This window comes from Castanea sativa, chromosome 8 (genome assembly GCF_040712315.1).
Source record: "Castanea sativa cultivar Marrone di Chiusa Pesio chromosome 8, ASM4071231v1".
Classification (NCBI taxonomy): Eukaryota; Viridiplantae; Streptophyta; class Magnoliopsida; order Fagales; family Fagaceae; genus Castanea; species Castanea sativa.
The window spans coordinates 48,448,033-48,471,111 of NC_134020.1; the positions used below are offsets into that span (position 1 = coordinate 48,448,033).

Genomic DNA, 23,079 nt, shown 5'->3' on the forward strand with positions numbered 1-23,079 from the left:
AATCTTATTTAATTGTTTGAGCTACATTGATTTAAAGGAAAGATCTAGATTTTCTCCCTCATTGAAATTTTTTAATATTATTTGATTCAATTGGTTATTTAGAAAGTTCTATTCCCTACAAAATTGGATCAAGCAAGTGTCAATTTTGTGAAGGCAACCTAGAATTTGAATGAAATATATTTTTCTAAATAACTAAGTTTATGAAATATGATTTTGGATATGGACTGAAATGAAACTGGTAATTGTGCAATTTGACTATGCTTTGTACCTAGTTAATGAGGGTTATACATTGACACATAAATTAGTTTCTTTTGGTGCATATCACAGGCCTACATGATCTGTGATTCTGGGCCTAGTAACTGAGACTTAGCGTGACTATAGTTATATAAAAATTGTTAAGAATACAAAAGCTGATTGAATATGTGAAACATTTCGTTTCTAAAAAAAAGAATATGTGAAACATTTCAAGTCCAAAGAAAATTTTTCAAGTTTTTGAATTCCTTTTAATTTGTAGTTTTGATGTCTTTCGAATGCATAGCGAATATAATTGATGTTTTAAATTCATTACAAATTATAAGTAAATTTTATTATTTAAACTTAATTGTAGTTTCTAATCTTATTGAAGTCTTATCTTATGTAAATTGCATTTATATATGAAATTTCCAGATCTGTGAAATGCAAAAATAGAGAAAAAATATGCGCCAAAGAAACAATCACACAAGACAATATTTACGTGGTTTGGCAATTTGCCTGCATTCACAAAGTTGTAGGGATTTCAAAATTCTCGAGGAAAAATACAAGATGCGGCAGTACAATTTTCTCTCTAATAAAAACAACCTTAATCTCCAAAACAACAATTTTTTGATCCTGTGCAAAGCGTTTTCCTCATAAGAGAATTTTATTTTAGATGTATTAAACTGTTAATTAAGAAAATTTTCTTTATATAACCGTTTAGGAATAAAAAATAAATAAGAAAAAGAATGATTATGTAACCAATGACATGGTAGATGAGGTGGCGCAATATGAGCGTAACAATAGTAAATGTTATACTTTAACTTTTAGATATATATATATATATATATATATATATATATATATATATATATATATATATATATATGAAGCAATAGAGTAATTCTTAAGTACTTCTAGAGCATGGTGAATGGTACTTTCTCATTTCACATTTATGGTGGGGTCCACTTATAAAATTGATAGTGGGGTCCACTATGAATAAGAGTGGATGGAGCAAATTTCACTCTACTTTGAGAATACCTAAATATTTTCTAATGCAGTGAGAGTCTCTCATTGTGGAAACTAGTAAGTTGCCCGTGCGATGCACGGATAATGTTGTAATAGTTTATGCAATTTTTTATGGAGAGTATTATACATATATTATAACATATTTGTTATAAAACTTTGTTAGTACTGAGTTTATCATAAGAAGTAACAATTATAAATTGCAAACACATATTCATTATAATTATTTTGTTGAAGTAATCGAGAAAAAAAAATCAACTTTAGAGTAATATTGTATAATAAAAGTTGATAAAAGCATGGTAACATTCCATATTATTGATATTTATTTTGTGATGTAATAAAGAGCTTTATTGCGAAGTTTTGTTTTTTTGTTTCTTGAATGCTTTGTTTTTTGAAGCATGTCGACGCTTGTAAAGCATGTTGAGGGGTATGTTATCATCATCTGTTTCTTCATCTTCAACATTTGAAGTTTGGTCTATTTGTTCAATTTGTGAGCTTTTATCAGTTTCTCCTTTTGTTGCATCATTTGTGTTGATCATTGATGAAATGACACTGGAAGATTCTTGGCTGGATCTCACAAAGTTTGTGCCGGCAGATTTGTTGTCGCTAAGATTTTGCATAGGTATCTGCATTCATATTAAATTTGAGCACGTTATTTACATCAGTATAGCGTAGAGAAAGAAATAATATAGCATACTGGCTTGTATTTTTTTTTTTTTTTTTGTTCCATACCTTTTTCTCATTTGAAGGTGCATCAAAAATCTTAGCAACTATGTAATTTTCAAAACCATTCTTCAGATTGAATTCATTCAAACGAAGTAGAAAAATGTATTTTCTTCCTAAAATTTTCTTAAGATCATATGGGATTCCATCTTCAATATCTATCTGCATATTAGGAATATTAATATATATTATAATCTATAGTTTTACAATAAATTTAATAATTTAAATAAGTTGTACCTTAGTTTGTTTTTCAGCAAGATCTTTTGAAGATTTATTTAGGATTTTCTTAGCATCTCGATCAAATATGACAAAAGTTGTCTTGTCAGTTGAATCAAAAACTTCAATTTGAATCCTGTATTTGAAGTATTTTGCAATTGTATAGTAATTATAGTAAGATGAATATGTTTATAAAAAAAAAATTTCAAACTTGGTAGTTAATGTGTGTGCCTCTAACCTTGGGATAGGCAAATTTGTTTTTGTTTCACATTTTGCGCACCAAAATGATCCTGATTGTGGTTTGACCTTATTTCCACATAACACGCATGAATTGTAATACCAACCCATTGTTGTATTAATGTTGCTTATTATTGCAACACAATAGCAGTTAACATCCTGCAATGAATTTTGAAGTTAATATTTTTTTTTTTTTGAGTAAATGATGTATTATTATATTTTCATGTAAATGAGGAGTCTACTTTGAAATGATTAACAAACCTGTTTTGTAGGATCTCATTCAATGCATTTGAGCTCTGGTATTGTCTTCATATTGTTTGAAGAAAAATCCTCCTCTGAAAACTGTTTTGCTTGTATTTTTGGTATTTCTTGTATAGGGTCATGTTTTTTACCATTCCTATCATTGAATTTTTAAAAATGACAAAAGAATGTAAATGTTATTTTGTGAGATAAAAAATGCTATTTATCATTTTTTTTTTGTTATTAATAATTTTTAAAATATGAACCTGGCAATTATTTCAGCAATCTCAGGAATCTCAAGATTTAGATATACTTTTGTTGCACTTGTTAATGACAAAGAAAATTTGCCAGCAAAAATTGCAAAATACATTATAATAAACAAAATCATATTGAATTGAAATTGAGAAAAAGGAAGACATGTTTTAATGAGAATGAAATTCTCTAAAAGTATCATTAGATTGATTTGAAAATGAATAAGATTGAGTATAAAAAATTTATAATTAGTGATTACATTTCTCATCGTAAAATTTATGGCCTAAGATTAGTAACCAATATACTTATTAACTTGATAGCAGTACTAAGCACATTAAAATTGATAGTTGGTAACATTATTTACTTATACTTACGTCCAAATGATTTGACAATAGTTGAAGTTGCAATTAAGACAAAAGGTCCTGGATTGTTCTTATATACATCTTCATCGATTTGCCAGACAGTTGTTCCCCATAGTGAAAGCCTAATTTCTTTTCCCCTGGTATAGTTAAAATCATTAAGGATTTTTTTTGTTATTATTATTATTTTTTATTTATAATTGATTTTTCTATATAAACATATAAAGACATCAATATGACATCAAAAAATTTGTCTTACTCTTTCAAAAGCAATTGCAGATTGCGCAATTTTCTTGGTGTGCCATTAACTTGAGGGTCTTCAACATTTCCAATTGCTACCAACTGTCCAACAACATCTATTTATATGCAAATATCTAGTTAGGTTATTTTTAATCATTAATTTAGGATACAACTATATTAGAGGAATTGTGAAATAGTTGCAGATTTGTATTTACCTATTAAATATGTGTAGTTGTAACATTGGTTCTGTATTTGGTCATAGTCAGCAAACTCAAAGCAGTATTTTTGGATTGAGTTCATATCTTTGTTGGATTCCATGATTGTAGTAATGGTCATGAACCAAATTTTGATATCATTGTGCACAGGTCGAAACTCGCCTTTAGTACTCTCCACCCTAAAATTCTTGATGGTATAAACACGGCCTTCAAGCAATTGTGGTCTAAAAGTTCGTGCTTGATTTTTCCGAACAATTGCATGTATTGTTGAGCCCTGGAATAATGAGAAATGTCAGTGTGTTCAATTATTCTTTTTGTGAATATATAAAATAGCCATGGATGTTGAATTATATGATGAGTTGGTAAAATAATTATTTTTAAAATAATTGAATCTACATAATAAATTGAATTAGCACAATATAAATTGAGTTCTATACTTACCTCTTCATCAATAAGTATCATATCAAGGCTTATGAACTCATTGTTCTTTATGTTGATTGCATCCCACATACGAAGAACTCTAACCTTGATTGTCCAATTGTCTCTATCCATTGAAATCTTGCTCAAAGGAGTCCAACACATTGCCATTTTGACTTAGTATCAGTAGTTCTGCAGCTATTTCCACAGTTGAATAGAGAAGTTGTCATAAAAAATATATATAAAAGTAAGTAAAATTATAATAATCATCAATGAAATAATATATTTTGGTAAAATGCAGAATTGACTACGTTTTGCATTATCAAATTTAAATGTTTGTTTGTTAAAGAAGCTTGGAACATGATATTTTTGTTTTACAAAAAGTATAAAGTAATAACTAAATGCAGTTAGAAACTTAGCAATGAATGATGAACTTTCCTCAATGAAGGTTCACATATTTATATGTATATTTCTAAAGACCTCTTTATAGACTATATTTTTAGTCGTTGAAGAGGTTTTGCCATCGTCACAAATTATCAAGAGTTTAAGACCATTCCTAGTAGTAACTCTAGAAACAGCAACGTATAATTGCCCATGACTGAAAACTGGTTTAGGCAGGAAAAGTCCAACATGTTTTAGTGATTGCCCTTGGCTCTTATTTATAGTCATGGCAAAGCAAACAGAAATTGGGAATTGTCTTCTCTTTAAAACAAACGGCCATTTTGTGTCTAATGGAGAGAGTACTATTCTTGGGATGAAGACTTTGTTTCCCACATGTGATCCAGTTATAACTTTAGCTTCGATCACCCATTTGGATAATTGAATAACTACTAATCGAGTCCCATTGCATAGGCCAGCTGATTGATCAATATTTCGGAGCAACATTACTGGAAGACCAACTTTAAGACGTAGTCTGTGATTTGGTATGCTAGGGAATTTCAAGGAGTTTAAGAATTCAACTGGGTAAAGTACATCTTCATTTTGAATGTATCTCGAAGCCTTGCAAATTGAATCTACACTGAGATATGTCTCCTCATTTGAAGCAAGCAAGTGTATGATGTAGTCATTTATTTCATTGACTACATCATTTGTTGGAGCTAGAATAGATCGCTCTTCCAAGTATTTTCCATCTGTATAGTTGTTGTGAAGATTTGGATATGTTGCAGCCACAATGCTTTGTATTGGATCATCTCCAACATCAATTAATAGGTCAGGAGGTACGACTATATTTGATTGGTTGTCAACTTCACCAAGCTCTCCGTTACCTAATTTGAGTATCCATTCTGCAAAGTTGTTGGAATCAACATTAGGTTGTTGGAGACGCATATTCTGTGTTAGTACAAATACCTTGCAAAAGTTCCATAAATAAGATCTATTCACTGATGCATCAACAATATCTTTTCTATGGCCTTTAGCAATAACTGGCAGTATTTGTCAAAAATCACCACCTAATACAATTGTCTTTCCTCCAAAAGTTTTATTGGCACTGTTTATGTTGGTAAATCGAAGTAGATCTCTCAATGAACGGTCTACAGCCTCAAAACAATTACGATGTGCCATAGGTGCTTCATCCCATATAATAAGACTCGTTTTTGTCATTAACTTAGCAGCATGTGTTCCTTGTTTTATACCACAACTCGATTCCTCTGTCACAATTATAGGGATTTGAAATCTGGAGTGAGCAATCCTACCACCAGGGAGTAGCAAAGCTGCTATGCCAGAAGAAGCTACAGCAAGCACAATTTTCCCTTGTGAATGGAGGCAAGCAATTAATGTTTTCCAAAGATATGTTTTACCAGTTCCTCCATGACCATAAACAAAGTATAAACCACCGCTATTGCATGCCACATCTTGAATTACAGCATCATATATTTTTCTTTGCTCAACATTTAACTCATTCAAAAGTTTTTTATGTTCTGCAGCCAATTCAAGCCTATCAAAATCCAACTCTTCTTGTAACAATCGGTTGTTGTTTTCTCTAATTGTCGACACATTTGGATATTTTATGCCATCAAATTCTTTCAGAGATCTTCCACTTTTTACTAATATTTGTTCAATCTCAAAAAAAGCATGGTCCTGTATTTGTTCTTCTGTCAAATGTAAGTTGTCATACATTAGGAGACGTTTTTGCCTATATAGTATATCATCAGACAACAACTCCCAATTAGCCATCCATAGTGCATGTGGGTCTGTCACTTCACAAAATAACAATAGCGTTGCGAACAATTCTCGTAGCTGCCTTCCTGAAGCCCAATTAGAGGCTTCTTTGATAGCATCATCCCATTCGTTGTCATCATCTAAAAGGCCATGAGCATAGCATGCTGCTCTGTATGTTGGATACACAACATGATTAATAGTCCTAATTTCCTCAAAAGACCTTGCACCTTTGACCACATTAAGGAGCATTCGAAGATAGAAGCGGTCACCACTTGCAGGATGAGCATGAAATATCCTCCCTATACATCGGCCAGATTTCCTTGGGCGCCATTCTCTTTGTTTTCTATGCCAAACCCATTTCGTAGGGAAATCACAATATGTCAAATTTCTTGTTGTATCATACATTTCGTTTGCCTTCATCCATTCAGTGAACATTGTTTTTGTTATATCTGGTCTTTCTAAAACATTATCCAAGTATTCTGAATCTTTGAATGTAACATTCTGCTCATTCTCAATATGGAAGCTTAATCTCTGTACAACAGGCTCTCTATATTGGATATCAAACTCAAAAACTCTCCAGCACGCTTGAGAAGCTGAGATATATCTACAATCTAGATATGTTTTGATTTCTTTGTTATATGTTGTGCTTCACTTGTAGCAACTGTGTGTAAGTTTTCATACAAAACAAATGTTGCTCGATCAAAACCCTTGTTAACATACTTGAATAAGTATTTGATGGACTTGGAACAGTTGCACCACTCAACATTAATGTGAGCCTGGTATTTAACTAACAGGTCAATGTTGTATGGCACCACAAATCTGTTATCAAGCACAACACCATTCTTCTCAACTGTCATCCCATTATCTCTTCTCCTATAAATTGCATAACCATCTTCATCTATCACAGTGTCACTATAAAACTTTTTTGGAAAATGCTTCCTACATTTATTGTCAACCATGCATGGAGATTTTGGGCTGGCAAAACCACAAGGTCCATGAATCATGTATTGTGAAATGACTTCATAATCCCTTGGATTTGTAATCTTATCTGGTATTTCAGCAGAAATTATCTTGTCTATATTCGTAGGCGTGGGGTGTTTGTCATCTGGGTATAGGTACAAAAGAATGTGAGCATGGGGTAGGCCTCTTTTTTGCCATTCAACTGTGTAGATAACTGTATTCACACCAAAAAAAAATGTTACAATAATTAAATAGATTAAACCATTAAGAACAACAATCAAACAGTAATGAGTTGTATTTTAGACCTGCAATTACTTTTCCAAAATGCTTGCCATGTTTTAGATCATGTAGTAGTTGATCCAATTTGATCTTAAAAACTCTTGCAATGATATATGGTCTATCTTCAGGCCATTGAGCTAGAATTAAGGAAAGGAAACTTTCAATTTCTGGCCATTTAGGGTTGCATGTGAAAGTTATAAACAAATCCGGGTACCCAGCCCATCTACAAATTGACATAGCATCTTGGTAATTTTGAATCATATATCTAGGGCTTCCAGTAAAGCTTGAAGGAAGAATAACTCTTTTCCCAATAGATGAAGGAGTAGTGTCTCCTTTAAATACAGCATCCTTTATTCCAAAGTACACCTCTGATCTCAGTTGAAGTTGATGATTCCTGACCCAAATTAGTCGGTACTCCTCAACACATGTGTAAGCATCTACTAAAAATTGTTGTCGCAACCTACGACCAAGAATCAATGTTTCACCTTCATTCTCACGTTGTTGTAATTGATATGCATAATATTCTTGCATAGTGACATATTCTTCTGTCAAAGGCGCAACACCACCAAGACCTTTTTTAAGTATTTCATTTTGAAATCCATCCTCACAATACGGAAATAACAATGGATATTGCAAGGCCATGAATTTTGGGTGCAGTTCATTTATCCGTTGTAACAATCCACTTCTTTTCTCAACGATAATATCACGATGGATATTTTCATCGGTCAAATCACCTACAATTATAGCAGCAACTTCAGAGCAAGTAGGCATGTTTTGTTCCCTACCATCACTTGATCGCAATCCAATTAATCGCAAGCGTACATTGTGCATATCAGAGTCCTTGAACCTATCCCTTGCCATACGGAATGTCTTAACCAAGACATTGTTCTCATCAAGCATCTTCAATAATATTTGAACTATAGCAATGTCAAGGTCATATTCTGATTCTTGTTCAGGCAAAGCACTTAGTCTATAATGAATCTCTTTTTTTGTGTCGTATATATACAGTTGTGCAAAAGATGGGTCTTTTCCAACAACTGGAAGTAAGGACCCAATTCTGTGGTGGTTTTGCCCATTCAATCGAAAGATGTAAGGGCTTCGTCCTTCATTAGCATGGACAACAACATTTCCTCCCATAGAAGTCATTGCAAACATGGAGTTGAACCTCCTTATATTAGCCTTGTAATGTTCTGAATGTTGTAGGAGTTCTTGAAGCTCAAGAGGTAGTGATTTCAACAAAGGTAGCTTCACCCTACCCTCTCGACAACATATTGAGAATTTAGGATTTTTTGTGTTTTTGGATTTACGATTCCTCTCTTCGTACCATAATATTGCATTACAATATTCACACACAGCTTGGTGGGCCAAAGTTCCACAGCTCTGTAAATTTTCCTAGATGATAGGGAAAAATGAAGCATAATTAGATGAAATTATGTGATTGAAATATAGAAAATACAAAAGCATATGTAAAAAATTAATACTATTTTCAATTCATTGACAACCTAGTTTAGCAATAGTTTTATTTGAAACATAGGTGCTGAAACCAACTTAAGGGAAAAATAGTCCCAAGTAATGTTGTAAAAAATGGATTTTAAAGCAAATTTTGAAGAGAAATAGAAATAAGGTAAGTTGAAAATATATGAAGGACTTTTATCAAAGTAACTTTTAGAAAATGTATATACAATTAATAAAGTATTTAATATACATGGAGACACAATTTTGAACCTATTGTTGGTATATTGTCATTGATGCTATCTTGAAATAGTATTTTAATTATTTAAAAGTATTTAATTGTTGTTTTTAATATTTAAAATTACAAATAACAGTTCTTTAATGTGATTTTGCATGCATGAAAATGAGAAAATTGGAAAATAACAATGAATATAAAATTCCAATATAGTAGTTTTTGCACTTACTTTGTGTGCTGTTTGACCTTTTACTCAGGTCTATGTCAATTGGTTTTCTATATCGCATTCCCAAACCTGAAATATAAAAGATGATATATTCAACTTATTAATATGCAATACTAATCCTAACACTTCAAGAGAATTAAGGAAACATGAGGATTGACAGATATAAAAACTTCTGTCTAACTGCAAATAGAAGTTAAGTAGACTCAGTCTATAATTGGTGGCTCAGACAAATTCCACAAATCAAATGAGCAGGTTATACTTCAAAGCTTCTGAAGGTGGTTTTCCATGTTACAATACCTTTATGGATCTAATATTCATAGAGTAAAGCAAGGTTTGATTTTGAATTTTTTGAATATCCAAAATTTCAAATTCTTCATCACTTATAGTTAACAGTGTTAAGGAGAATGCAAGGTATGACCAATAGACCAAAAAAATTGGTGGCTATAGAAGTTGTTTAAGAATTACACTTTTCTACGATTGGGATAACTCCATCAAAGTTTAATATAAAATGAGTTTCGAGGCTAAAAAAAATATACATATATAAATGTGTTTCAGTTGTTTATCATTTTAATAAAAATAGCAAGCAATAACAATATATTGTCAAGGGAAATCATGGCATGAATAATAGAGGACAACATGAGCTAGTTCTATAAAAGTTAGCAGGCCTTTGCGGTGAAACCTATAACCTTTATGGGCCTAATATTCATAGTTAGTAATATGCAGAGCAAGAACAACCAATTCCCCAAGTTAATAGTACACAGTCATATATAACTGCACACCATAACTACCCCAATAATAATAATAATAAACCAAGTGTGATGCTTCTATTATGTATGGCTGTTGTAGGTGAGGTTAAGTAGTGTATTCAAATGCAAATTTCAGCAGTCACAGCACAACTATTAATAAATATTCTTATTTAATTATCTAATTATCATTGATTATAAATATAAACTTTAAGACCTGAAACTATTCAAAGTAAGTAAAGATATGAATGAGACAAAGTAAAGCAAAGTATGATTTTGAATGTAATTCAATGTGAAAGTCATGACGATTAGCCCTACTCATTATGTAATCACCTTCGATATATATATCAAACATAATATTTCTGAATCAGTATAAATTTTGCACATGTCCCAGCCATATAAAAAGAGTGTTCTGAATTTTAGCCAAAACATAATTCTTTACTTGAAAATCTTAATTACATAAAACTAAGAGCTGGACAAAAGAGCTGTAAATTCAACTTTTCACTTTGGTCAACTACAACAGAGCTGTCAAGATGTTTAACAGTTAATTAATTAACTTATTTTCACTGCTAATAATGAAAGATTCAATAGCTTCAATGCCAAAAGACAACATAAAACATTATCTGGATCTCGCAGTGTATGAGGTTGCTCTAATTTTATTTTTGATAGATCAATATAAGTTTACAGTTTCTTATAGATAAATGCCATTAATTAGAGGTGTGCAACTAAAACAACCAAAATAATTTAAACTGACAGGACTCCAACAAACCCTCCCTTTTACCCAAAACCCTTTTCACAGATCCACCTCAACTTTACAGAAAATACCAACTAAGAGGACAACGGTCTGCAACAAACCCTTCATATAGTTATGTTAAAGTCTGTTGAAGTTAAAAGGGGAAAAAATGAAGCTATTTTATGAAACAGTTTGCATGCATATAAGAAAAGGCAAAATTTGAGAGAGGGAGAATGCACATTATCTATGGTCAAATGCTCTAAGAAATTATCCTTTGGCACCAAGACCAAGTCTTCTACTTGGAACTCTCATTGTGTATATCTCTAGAATTTACAGAATACATACCAAGAACTAATACCCTAAAAATGTCCCACACATAAGGGACATTTTTGTCACCATGAATTTTCAATCCAGGTGTTGCAAATATGTCATCAGATATAAAAGCATTGCCTATGTAGTAATCAAACACTGTAGTTAAGGCCTGAAAGAAAATTTAAAAAAGGATACTATGAATTTTCATTCATAGATCAACTTTATTGCAATCATGATCCAAGTTAGAGAACTAATAGATTCATAAAGAATTTCACACAGTTCAAAAAAGCAGCGGTAGTGACAAAATTTGATAGTAATTTTTTTCAAAAATGCTCAAAGAATGCCATATGCTAAGTTCCAACTTCTAATTGGAACTGGTTCGTAGTCTAGAACTATAATAATAATATAAAAATTACAGAATCAGTAGTTACACTAATTTTTTAGGCTGCTTGACAAAACTTAAGAGGATAAAAAACTAATTGAAGTGAGATAGGCATGCCAAGAGGATAAAAAAAAATATATTTATAACCTTCTGTAGATAGGCATGGCAACCCTTCATCTTGAGCAACACTTGATGCACAACTGATTGAAGTGAGATAGGTGCAAACAATGCAATCTTTGGAAATTTTTTTGAGTCTTTGGGGACCATGATCCAACCAAGGTAAAATAAATAATAAATAAAAAAGTTCAAAGATTGAAAGGCTAAGAACTAAGATTAACCATTTCAGTTTATAAAATATTTAAAGAGCGTTAGTATTAATAACAAAATTGATAATATGCATTTGGCTATAACATACCTTGAACAAAAAATTATGAAAATTCCTAAGGCAACCATAAAACACATGGAAATTTTGAGTGGGGAAGAGAATAGGCAGTAAAAAATAGATAAAAGGCATAAAACAAAAGAAATTTTTTTTTTCTTATGGTGAAGTGCTCTAGAAATTTTGCTAAGAGATAAATTTTTTTACGTACTTAAGACCAACTATAACATTATTTATGTTGGGTTCTACTTACTGACTATGTATTTTAGGTCCATAAAGGTATTCTATTAGGGAAAGCCACTTTGAGAAGCTCAGAAGTATCATAAGTCATTCATTTGAAATGTGGGATTTGGTTGAACCACCAGATATAAATTCACCTTGATTAACTACCATAGAAAATCTTGTGGCTTTGTCAACGTTACATCCAACAAAAGTCATGAACACATACACTTCTACATATGTTGTATTAAATACAATACCTTAGACTTCTAGTTATGTACCTACACTTTTCTTACATGACTAATGTCAAGGACCCAAGATCACTGCCAATTAGTCAATTACCTAGAGCCTTGGACAACTCTACCTGCACTCAAAAAATAAAATAAATAGATAAATAACTTGAGCCTTTACTTTCTTCTTGACACCGAAGTGTTTGTTCCTCCAATTTTATATGTCCTGAGCAAATTATTTATGTTGGGTTCTACTTCTTGCAAAATAATGACCACCTTAGACTTCTAGATATGTACCTACACTTATCTTACATGACTAAAGTCAAGGACCCAAGATCACTGCCAATTAGTCAGTTACCTAGAGCGTTGGACAACTCTACCTGCACACAAAAAATTAAATAAATAAATAAATAACTTGAGCCTTTACTTTCTTCTTGACACCGAAGTATTTGTTCCTCAAATTTTATATGTCCTGAGCAAATTATTTATGTTGGGTTCTACTTCTTGCAAAATAATGACCAACTGTTAATGCACTACTTAACCTCACCTACAGTAGCCATACATAATAGAAGTTTGACACTTAGCTTGGGTTTTTTTGGTAGTTATGGTGTATAGTTATATATGATTAAGTAGTATTAGTTCTTACTCCATTGCCATTCATAGTGATTATAGAGTCCTGCAACTCTGGGAATTGGCTCTTCTTGGTCTGGAGATTACTGACTATGTATTTTAGGTCCATAAAGGTATTCTATCAGGGAAAGCCACTTTTAGAAATTTTAAGAACTCTTATGGCTATGAATCTTGTGACTCATTTTAACCTTAAAGTTTCTTAAGCCCAGCAAAGTAGAAACTAAATGAGATGAGAGGAGCTAATTGCTGAATAGTCAAAACTTATTGTATACCCTGATGAATATAAAAGTAACCACTGATAAAGGAAGATATGTTAGCCTATATATAAAGAACAATTATTGACTTCTCAGTTTTAGACATCAAGCATCTTTTGGAAATCGATATACACAATAACACAACCTATAAAAGAAAATAGCAAAACAAAGAATCTCACGATCTTAACCCTACCAATTGTAAGTGAAGAAATGAATTTTTGAAAGTAACAAAAGATGAAGAAGTGAAGAAATGTGCGATGGATAGCCACTGGCTACAATAAAAGATCACAAGAGCAATAGGTTTCTTCCATTGGCTTGGTGTTTTAAAAAATTGTGAGTATGGAAACAAAATTTGAGAGGTTGGGGAGTAAAGGTTTAGAAAATCCTACATTAATCATTATAGCAGAGTATTGATAAAATATATAATGTGAAAAACAAAAAGGCAAAAACCAAAACGTCATTTTGGAGGTAATGGACGACCATTCATATGTTACTCGTCAACTACTATATCATACATAGCTTATTATGTCAAACCATACTGAAGGTACATGATCCTAAAAATAAATTTTTACATAAATGACTAATGCATCATTATATATATAGGACAAAACTTATGAAAAGTATCTTAGATGCTATTTCTTAAGTTCTCCTTTTAAAATTCTGTCATATGAACACTTAACTAAAAAAAAAAAACAAAACAGTTTCCCTAACAACCTTTCTGCCTAATCCACGTTTCAGCTTCTTCTTCTTTTTTCCCCCTCATTCTCTCTTATGTATTTTCTTTTTTAACTCATAATTTTAGCTAAATTTTTAAAAAGAGGTTTTTCCTAAGGACTTTCTGCCTCTTCCACATTATATATATATATATATATATATATATATATATATATATTATAAAATTCTACCAAAACCCATTATGAAACACTAAACACTACTACAATTATAAGTACCATTTTTTTTCTTTGTTCTTCATTCTACAAATCCACACGTCTCTCCCACTTTATCACTTTCTCCCTCTTCTTCAAATTACAAAAAACAAATCCACTGCTGCACATCTATTCGCAAATTCTAACCAATATTAAAGGAAGACAATCACACAAAACTTAATTACAAAAGTATGAAACCATCAAAAGGCTTCCTATATTTTGTGATCATAACTCAAACTACCTTTCACTTTAACCCACATGAGAAGGACAACGCTATTTTGCTGCAATCCAATGCCCATGTTTGTATTCACTGTTGTTGAAGCAGAATATCGTCAGTTGAGGAAGGTTCGTCCAGATGAATTCCAGTCGGCGGGAGTCCGTCCAAACGATCACTGTGTCACTCCTGCGAATAAGACAGGTTTCTTTACTCGGTCACCGGTGTGGTGCCTGCCACAACACCTCCGATGCCAAAGTTAGCCCAAAAAAGAAAATAGAGTTTTTCTTAAGGAATTTATTTGTTCTTTATGCAATTGTGTACCTTGTGTGGATGGTGCTTCTCCTTTATATGCTTTTCTTTGGTGTCTAGCCGTTGCGGCATTAATTCCTGGTTTAATGGTGCTCCTGGCCGAGTAATGGTTCTTTAATATGCCTCCAACGGTCTACCCAGCTGGTGTCGTAACCGCTCGAGGCATTACTGCTGTCATTGAACCATTTTGGTGCCTTCGTTAGTGACGTGGGATTTTTCTCTCGTCATGGAGGTATAAGTCGTCAGTATCATTTTACTCGTCAGTGAGCCATTCTCGTCATTCCCATCAGATGCCCCCGGATCATGTGGTCGTCGTGACGCGTCATGTCGTCCACAGGATCGAGTATGTCGTCCACAGAATGCGAATCGCTCGAATACGTTGTCCTCAGAATGCGAATCGTTTGAGTTGCAGATGGGGTTTCGTGCTGTAATAAAGGCGTAGTGGCTGCGCCTCTCTGATTGTTGCCACGTGGCGCTTACTGGTGGGTGCAGTTTTGTGCGACCCTTGGGTTTCCCGCTAAGTTGCAGTTTTTTTTTTTTTTTTTGTTTAAAAACTCCCACTTTTCTTCTTCTTTTTGTTTCTCATCTTCTAAAACTTCCTGTTCGTGCTCCTTCCTATTCCTTCAATTCCCTCTGTGAATTAGTGCGCATTCTCCATCTCTCCAAAGCTGGTGCAAGGCAGGGTTTTCTAGCTTGAGGTATGTTCTTTCCTTTTCCTTTCGTTTTTCTTTTTCTTCTTCCCCTTTTCTTAATAATGAGATTCTGATGCCCCCCTTTTTCCTTCTTTCCTTTTTTTTTTTTTAGCTTCTTTGGTCTTTCTATGATAGATAGTTCTGAGGTTTGGGTTATTTGTCCTTCGATTTCTTTCCTATTTGCGCGCTTAGGAGGGTTTGTAGGAGTTTCCCCAAATTTTAAGGGTTTTATCTCAGAGGGTAACGGTTTGGGAGTGGTGGTGGCCGATTTGTTGCCATTACTTCGCCTATCCGTCAATTGGTTGGGGAATTTGTTAAGGGAGTGGGAAAGGATGTCTGAGGTGAGGACGAGTGAGCTTGAGACTGGGCTGTCATCCAGTGACGATCCAGTGGGGGGAGATACCGCCGTTTCTTCCTTCCGGGAGGTCAGGGCTTTCCACGCCCTTAGAGAGGTATGTGGTCTGGATTCTGAGGTTTTAGGTAGATTTAGGGAAAGATTTCAGTTCCCGGAGCGGGTTAGGGTTCGTTTGCCAGCCAAGGAGGATCGGGCTTGTCATTCTTTCCCTGGGGAGGTCTGTTTTTATGAGTCTTCTTTTATCTGCGGGTTGAGGCTCCCGGTTCATCCCTTTTTCATGGAGTTGTTAGATCGTTACGGCATTGCTCCGGGGAAACTTATGCCTAACTCCTGGAGGATACTGGTCAGCTGTATGGGAATATGGCTGGCCGCTACAGACGGGGGAGAGCTTAGGGTGGACGAGCTCACCTATTTGTACCGTCTAAAGGAATCTAAAGAGTTCGGGTATTATGAGTTAGTCCCATGGGAAAAGAGGACCCGGATCGTCCGAAATTTACCCTCGTCTTTCAGGTACTGGAAATCCCGGTTCTTCTTTGTGTCGGGGGACGATTTTGAAACCCCCTCTGGAGGGGTTTGGGGTGAACTCCCGAGGCTATCTCGTCAGTGGAGGACCCCAAACTTAGGTGCGTCATTACTTATTCCCGTCACCCGAGTTTCGTTGAACTTGATTTTCTCCAAATTTTTTTTTTTTTTTTTAACTCCTCTGTTCATTGTTTTGCGCAGTAAAAAGGCGCCCTAAGCTCAAGAGCAGATATAAGGAACGAGTGGAGAAGGCGATTGAGTACGCGCAGACAATTGTGGATTGGGACGACCTTGTAGACCCGCGCACTCTCGCATTCTATTGTCTCGGCCCCGAACCTTCTGCTTTCGTCTTGCGTAACCTTCGGATTGAAGGCAAAAAAAGTAATTTGCGCCTCGTGTATTTCCTTCTCATGAATGTTCCTTTCACATGTTTTTTTTTTTTTTTTATACGTTCCTTTTTCGCAGAGATGACGACCAAATTTAACAAAGGCATGTATGACAAGATGAGAGCAAAAAAGGACGAACCTTTATCCCACCTTGGGAGAAAGGTGGTCCGCATTACCGGGACGGGCCCTCCGGTTACTCCTGCAGCTTCTATTACGCATCTCGTCTCCGGGACTGACACGACGAGGTCAGCCTCTCCTGCCGCCTCTATCGAGGAAATCCCCACTCCTGCTTCTAAGAAGCAGCGAACTTCAGACAAGGGGAAGGAGAAGGTTGACTCTCGTTCGTCATCAATCTGGGACGACGAGAGACTTGCTGTGGACAGAGCTCGTGAGGTGGTCACGGCGGACGACTTGAGGATCTTCTCAGGCTCATCAGCGAAGGATCTTGTGGGTCGTCAGTTGCACAAGCTGGTCCAGGTAATGCCCTTGTGTTATTTTTGCTTCACATGCCCGTTCACTTCTTCCTTCTCCTCCTTTTTTTTTTTTTTGACCCCCCTATGTGTTCTACAGGTGTTGGGGGAAAGTATTCATCTTTCCTCTGAGTATTTAGCTCAAGAGGCCAAGGTCGAGTCAGCTTTATCGCAGATATCGGTCTTGGAGATGGACAACTCAAAGCTCAAGAAGGAGCTTATAGTCGCCATGGGTGAGGCTAATGCTGCCAAGGAAGAGGCCAGGAAGATTCAGGACGACCTTAGAACCGAGCGGCAGTTGGTTCTAGAGAAGGACGAACAACTAGCTTCTGCTCGGGAGAGGCTGAAAGGGGTTGCTGCAAGGGCAATAGAGGGCTTCCAGCAAATCGAAGAGTACAACTCTGTCCTCTTTAGCTGGTACTTCAAGGGATTCGAGTTGCTGCGAAGATACCTGGTCAAACACCCCTCTGGAGTAGACTTGGCGACGCTAGATATGGAGGAGGTAGATAGAGAGATGTCTGCTGACGAGGCTGCGCAGCAATCTGCTCCTGATGCTAGTACCCCAGCTGAAGTCCCTCCTGCTGATGAAAGAGAGGACGAGTGAAAACTTTTTTATAATTTCTGCTTGTGTCGTTTTTTTTTTTTTTTTCGGTGTGCCCTTTGTATTTTGGGCTTTAACTTGGGAACAATTTTACTTATATTTTGAGACTATTATTTTTGCTTTAAAGTAATTGCTCACTGCTCTTGGTTTTGTAGCTACTTGTTTTGTTTTACTTGGAATATACATCTCTCTATCTCGTCAGTAATGCACACCTGTCATTACTTAGATTTTTAGGAGACATTTTTTGTGTCTCGTCAGTAATATATATCCGTCGGTGCAAGATCCCATTACTTAGATTTTTTTGGAGACATTCTTTGTGCCTCGTCAGTAATATACATCCGTCGGTACGGAATTTTATTACTTAGATTTTTTTGGAGACATTCTTTGTGCCTCGTCAGTAATATACATCCGTCGGTGCGGAATTTTATTACTTAGATTTTTTTGGAGACATTCTTTGTGCCTCGTCAGTAATATACATCCGTCGGTGCGGAATTTTATTACTTAGATTTTTTTGGAGACATTCTTTGTGCCTCGTCAGTAATATACATCCGTCGGTGCGGAATTTTATTACTTAGATTCTTTTTGGAGACATTCTTTGTGCCTCGTTAGTAATGTGGACTGGTCTGTTAGCACGACTGTAGGCAATGCTTTACTCGTAACTGTTGGTCATTGCTTTCATCGTGGAATGCTTCTCGTCTGATGCTGGTTACTCCCACCTCGACCGGGATTACTGCTTCGGTGCCGTATGTAAGCCTGAATGGGGTTTCGCCCGTTGGAGTTCTTGCAGTGGTTCTGTAGGCCCACAGCACGTTGGATAGTTCTTCCGGCCAGGCACCTTTAGCCTCGTCCAGCTTGGTTTTCATCATCTGGAGCAATGTCCGATTTGTTACTTCCGTCTGCCCGTTCGCCTGTGGATGCCCAGGGGATGAGAACTGATTTTTGATGCCGAGGCCGGAGCAGAAGTCTCTGAAGCCTTGGTTATCAAACTGTCGTCCGTTGTCCGTGACGATTGTCCGTGGTATCCCGAACCTGCAGATGATATTTTTCCACACGAAGCTTCGGACTCGTGCTTCGGTGATGGATGCCGTTGCCTCGGCCTCCACCCATTTTGTAAAGTAATCAATTGCGACGAGGAGGAATCTTACCTGTCCTTTCCCCGGGGGTAACGGTCCGACGATGTCGATTCCCCATTGTGCGAATGGCCACGGGGATGATATGGTCGTCAACTTCTCTGCTGGGAGTCGCTGGATGTTTCCAAATCTCTGACACTTGTCGCAATTTTTGACGAGTTGCGCTGCGTCTGTTTGGATGGTTGGCCAGAAGTAACCTGTTCGGATGACTTTGCTCGCCAGGGATCTGGGGCCAGCGTGGTTCCCACACACGCCTTCGTGTATCTCTTCTAAGATGTACCTGGCTTCGTCCACGTCGACACACTTCAAGTATGGTAGGGAATAACCTCTTTTGTATAATCGGTCATTTAGAATGGTGAACCTGGTTGCTCTTTGCTTGACCTTCCTGGCGTCTTTGGGGTCCTGGGGGAGGTGCCCGTCTTGGAGGAAGGATATGATTGGCGCCATCCAGCTGTTTATTCCCTGGACTGCAAATATCGAGATTTCCTCGATGCTGGGGCGTTCTTGTATCTCCATGGTCAGCTCCGTGGATGCAGGTTCATCCTCTGACGATGCTATTTTCGCAATCTCGTCTGCTTCCATATTCTGGCCTCTCGGGATCTGCATGAACTCCAGTTTGTCGAACTCCCGGGCCAAATGCTTTGCTATCTTGAGGTATTTCTGCATTCTTTCCTCCTTTGCTTCGTACTCCTCCTTGATCTGTGCTACCACTAGCTTCGAGTCACATTGGACGACCAGGTTTTTTGCTCCGATTGCCTTCCCTATTCTCAGCCCTGTCAGTATTCCTTCATACTCAGCTTCGTTATTGGTGGCTGGGAACTTGAGTCGAACTCCATACTTGAGTTTTTCTCCGTCGGGAGTTGTTATAACGATCCCTACTCCTCCCCTCCTTCGGGCTGATGATCCGTCAGTCTGGATCGTCCATCGTTCTGCAGCATCTTCGCAATTGTCGTCGTCTTTAGGTGTGAACTCGGCAATGAAATCCGCTAACGCTTGGGCTTTGATGGCAGTTCTGGGAAGGTACTCAATATCAAACTGGCTAAGTTCCACTGTCCACTGAACCATTCTCCCGGCTGCCTCTGGCTTGTTCATGGACTTCCTGATCGGTTGGTCCGTCATTACCAATATTGGGTGTGCTTCAAAGTACGGTCGCAGCTTCCGTGAGGCTACTATCAAGGCGAATGCAATTTTTTCAATTCTGGGGTATTTGGCTTCTGCCCCCTGGAAGGCTTGGCTTATGTAATAAACTGGCAGCTGTTTTTTATCTTCTTCCCTGATCAGGGCCGCGCTGACGGCTGATTCTGATGCTGCCAGATATAAGTAGAGGCTTTCCCCTTCTTTTGACGGACTTAGTAGAGGTGGATTACTTAGGTAGCGTTTGAGCTCTTGAAACGCGGCTTCACATTCATCAGTCCAGGCGAAAGCTTGCTTCAACGTCTTGAAAAAGGGCAGGCATTTGTCCGTTGCTTTGGAGACGAACCTATTTAATGCAGCGATCCTCCCTGTGAGCTTCTGGACATCTTTGACGGACTTCGGTGACGTCATGTCTAGTATTGCTCGCACCTTCTCCGGATTGGCCTCTATCCCTCTTTGAGACACCATGAATCCCAAGAATTTACCTGATGTTACCCCAAAAACACACTTGCTAGGGTTCAACTTCATCTGATATCTCCTGAGGGTATTGAATGTTTCTTCCAGGTCGTCCAGGTGTGCCAGTTCTTTTTTGCTCTTGACGAGCATGTCGTCCACATATACCTCCATGTTTCTGCCGATTTGCTTGCTGAACATTTTGTTTACTAACCTTTGGTACGTTGCTCCTGCGTTCTTCAGTCCAAAAGGCATTACCTTATAGCAGTAGAGCCCCTGGCTCGTGATGAAGGCGGTTTTTTCTTGATCTTCCTCAGCCATTTTTATTTGGTTGTATCCTGAAAAGGCGTCCGTGAACGTCAGGATTTTATGCCCGGCCGTGGAATCCACCAGCTGGTCTATCCTTGGCAAGGGGAAACTATCCTTTGGGCATGCCTTGTTTAGGTCCGTGAAATCTACGCACATTCTCCATTTTCCATTCGCTTTCTTTACCAGCACGACGTTGGCAAGCCATTCGGGATAATACACTTCCCTGATGAAGTCTGCCTGCAACAACTTGTTAACTTCGTCGTTGATCGCCTGGCTTCGTTCTGGGGCAAAGACGCGGCGCCTCTGTTGGACGGGTTTCTTTTCGGGATCTACGCTTAATTTGTGCTGAATCACTTGTCGTGATATGCCGGGCATATCCTCATGACTCCACGCGAAGACGTCCTGGTTTTCCCTGAGGAATTGAATGAGCTTCATTCTCATTTCGGGGCTTAGTGCTGTCCCTATCCTCGTCACCTTCACGATTTCCCCCTCCACGACTTCAACGGCTTCCAAAGCCTCTGTTTTGTCTTCTTTCTCCTTCTCTATCGTCCATGTGTGGTTCTCATTTGTGGCCACAACAGCCTGGTAACATTCCCTAGCCAGGATTTGATCTCCTTTAGCTTCGCCAACCCCGTCCTCAGTTGGGAATTTCACCTTCAAGCAATATGTGGACGTGACCGCCTTCCATCTGTTGAGCGTAGGTCTACCAATGATTACATTGTACGCCGACGGGCAATCTACTACCAGAAAATCCAGCTGACGTGTTTGCTGCTGCGGGTACGTCCCTATCGTGACTTTTAGTGTTACTATACCCCTGGGGTATACTTTGTCCCCGCTGAAGCTAACGAGGGGAGAGTCGAAGGGGCGCAGCCTCTTGGGATCAAGTTTCAGCTGCTGGAAGGCTGGCAGGTACATAATGTCTGCAGAACTGCCATTATCTATAAGTATCCTCTTCGTGTTGAATCCCTCGATCGTGAGTGTTATAACCAGGGGGTCATTGTGTGGTTGCCTTACTCCTCGTGCATCTTCTTCGTTGAAAGATACGTCACGATCTGTTCGTCTCTGCTTGAATGGGGGTAGCATATGGACGCTATTCACCTGTCTCTGGCGTGCTTTCTTGAGGGACTTGCATGACCCTCCTGATGGTGGCCCTCCTGCAATCGTGTGTATTTCTCCAATCACGTTTTGCGGTAGTTGAGGAGTGCTGGCCCCATTCTTTGTCGAAGGCTCGCGCTGGCCCTTACCTTCGTCTTTGAACCTGCTGGGTTCTCCCTTCTTGACATACTTTTGCAATTTTCCTTTTTGTATCAACTCTTCTATCTGTCCTCTCAGGTCTCGGCAATCCTCCGTATAATGGCCGTGATCCTTATGGAATCGGCAGTATTTGTTCTTGTCCCGTACGTTAGGGGATGAATGTAAGGGCTTTGGCCACTGAAGGTAATGTTGATCCTGGATCTGTGTCAAAATTTTATCAATAGGCATAATCAGAGGGGTAAATTTTACCGTTCGTGGCGTCTTTTCTTCCTTTCGTTTGTCTATGTCACTTCCCCGACGGTTTGGGCGCTCCCTCTTTTGCCCCCTACGTTCGTCTTCGTGCCTTCCCTCTTTTTTTGATCTGCCCTCGTCCATAATGGCTGCTAGTGCGTCCTCGGCATTCATATATTTTTGCGCTTTCAGGAGCATTTCTGCCATCGTTTGGGGCGGATTCTTTGCCAATGAGACAACGAATTCTCGAGACCTAAGCCCGGCTTTGAATGTCGTCAGCTGTACTTTGTCGTCTGCATCGTCCACTTCCAAGGTCTTTCGAGTGAAACGCTTCACGTACGAGCGCAAGGTCTCCTTTTCACCTTGCTTAATAGTGAGCAGGTGGTCCGCGGGTCTCTTGGGACGTTGTCCCCCGACAAAATGACGCAGAAAGGCGTTACTTAACTGTTCGAAGTTGTCAATAGATGAGGTGGGTAGCCTCGTGAACCATTCCCTGCCAGCTCCCTTTAGTGTGGTAGGGAATGAACGACACATTATCTCGTCAGGGGGCTATTGAAGACCCAACGTCGTCTTGAAGGTATTAAGGTGGTCTTGGGGGTCCTTGAGTCCGTCGAAGGGTTCGAGTTGAGGTAACCGAAACTTTGGTGGCACTGGCCGTTCCAAAACTGCCATGGTAAAGGGTGAATCTGTTGCCCGGACCATTTTATCTAAGCTCCGATCCGTCTTCTCCTTGATGGCATTTT

General features: G+C 37.6%; 3 protein-coding genes across 3 annotated transcripts; all 3 read right to left on the reverse strand.

The window, feature by feature from the left end:
• Positions 1-4,606: 4,606 nt before the first annotated feature.
• On the reverse strand, positions 4,607-5,482 carry LOC142606458 (uncharacterized). Its single transcript, XM_075777806.1, has one exon. It carries the CDS (start codon positions 5,480-5,482, stop codon positions 4,607-4,609), a length of 876 nt encoding a protein of 291 aa, XP_075633921.1.
• A 108-nt stretch (positions 5,483-5,590) lies between these two features.
• Positions 5,591-8,698, reverse strand: LOC142606459 (uncharacterized). Its single transcript, XM_075777807.1, has 3 exons — positions 7,579-8,698; positions 7,106-7,487; positions 5,591-6,860 (listed from the first exon to the last, which is right to left on the reverse strand). Exons 1-3 carry the CDS (start codon positions 8,696-8,698, stop codon positions 5,591-5,593), a joined length of 2,772 nt encoding a protein of 923 aa, XP_075633922.1.
• A 9,753-nt stretch (positions 8,699-18,451) lies between these two features.
• Positions 18,452-22,870, reverse strand: LOC142606461 (uncharacterized). Its single transcript, XM_075777808.1, has 2 exons — positions 21,006-22,870; positions 18,452-20,543 (listed from the first exon to the last, which is right to left on the reverse strand). The coding sequence occupies exons 1-2, from the start codon at positions 22,868-22,870 to the stop codon at positions 18,452-18,454; spliced, it is 3,957 nt and encodes a 1,318-aa protein (XP_075633923.1).
• Positions 22,871-23,079: the final 209 nt, after the last annotated feature.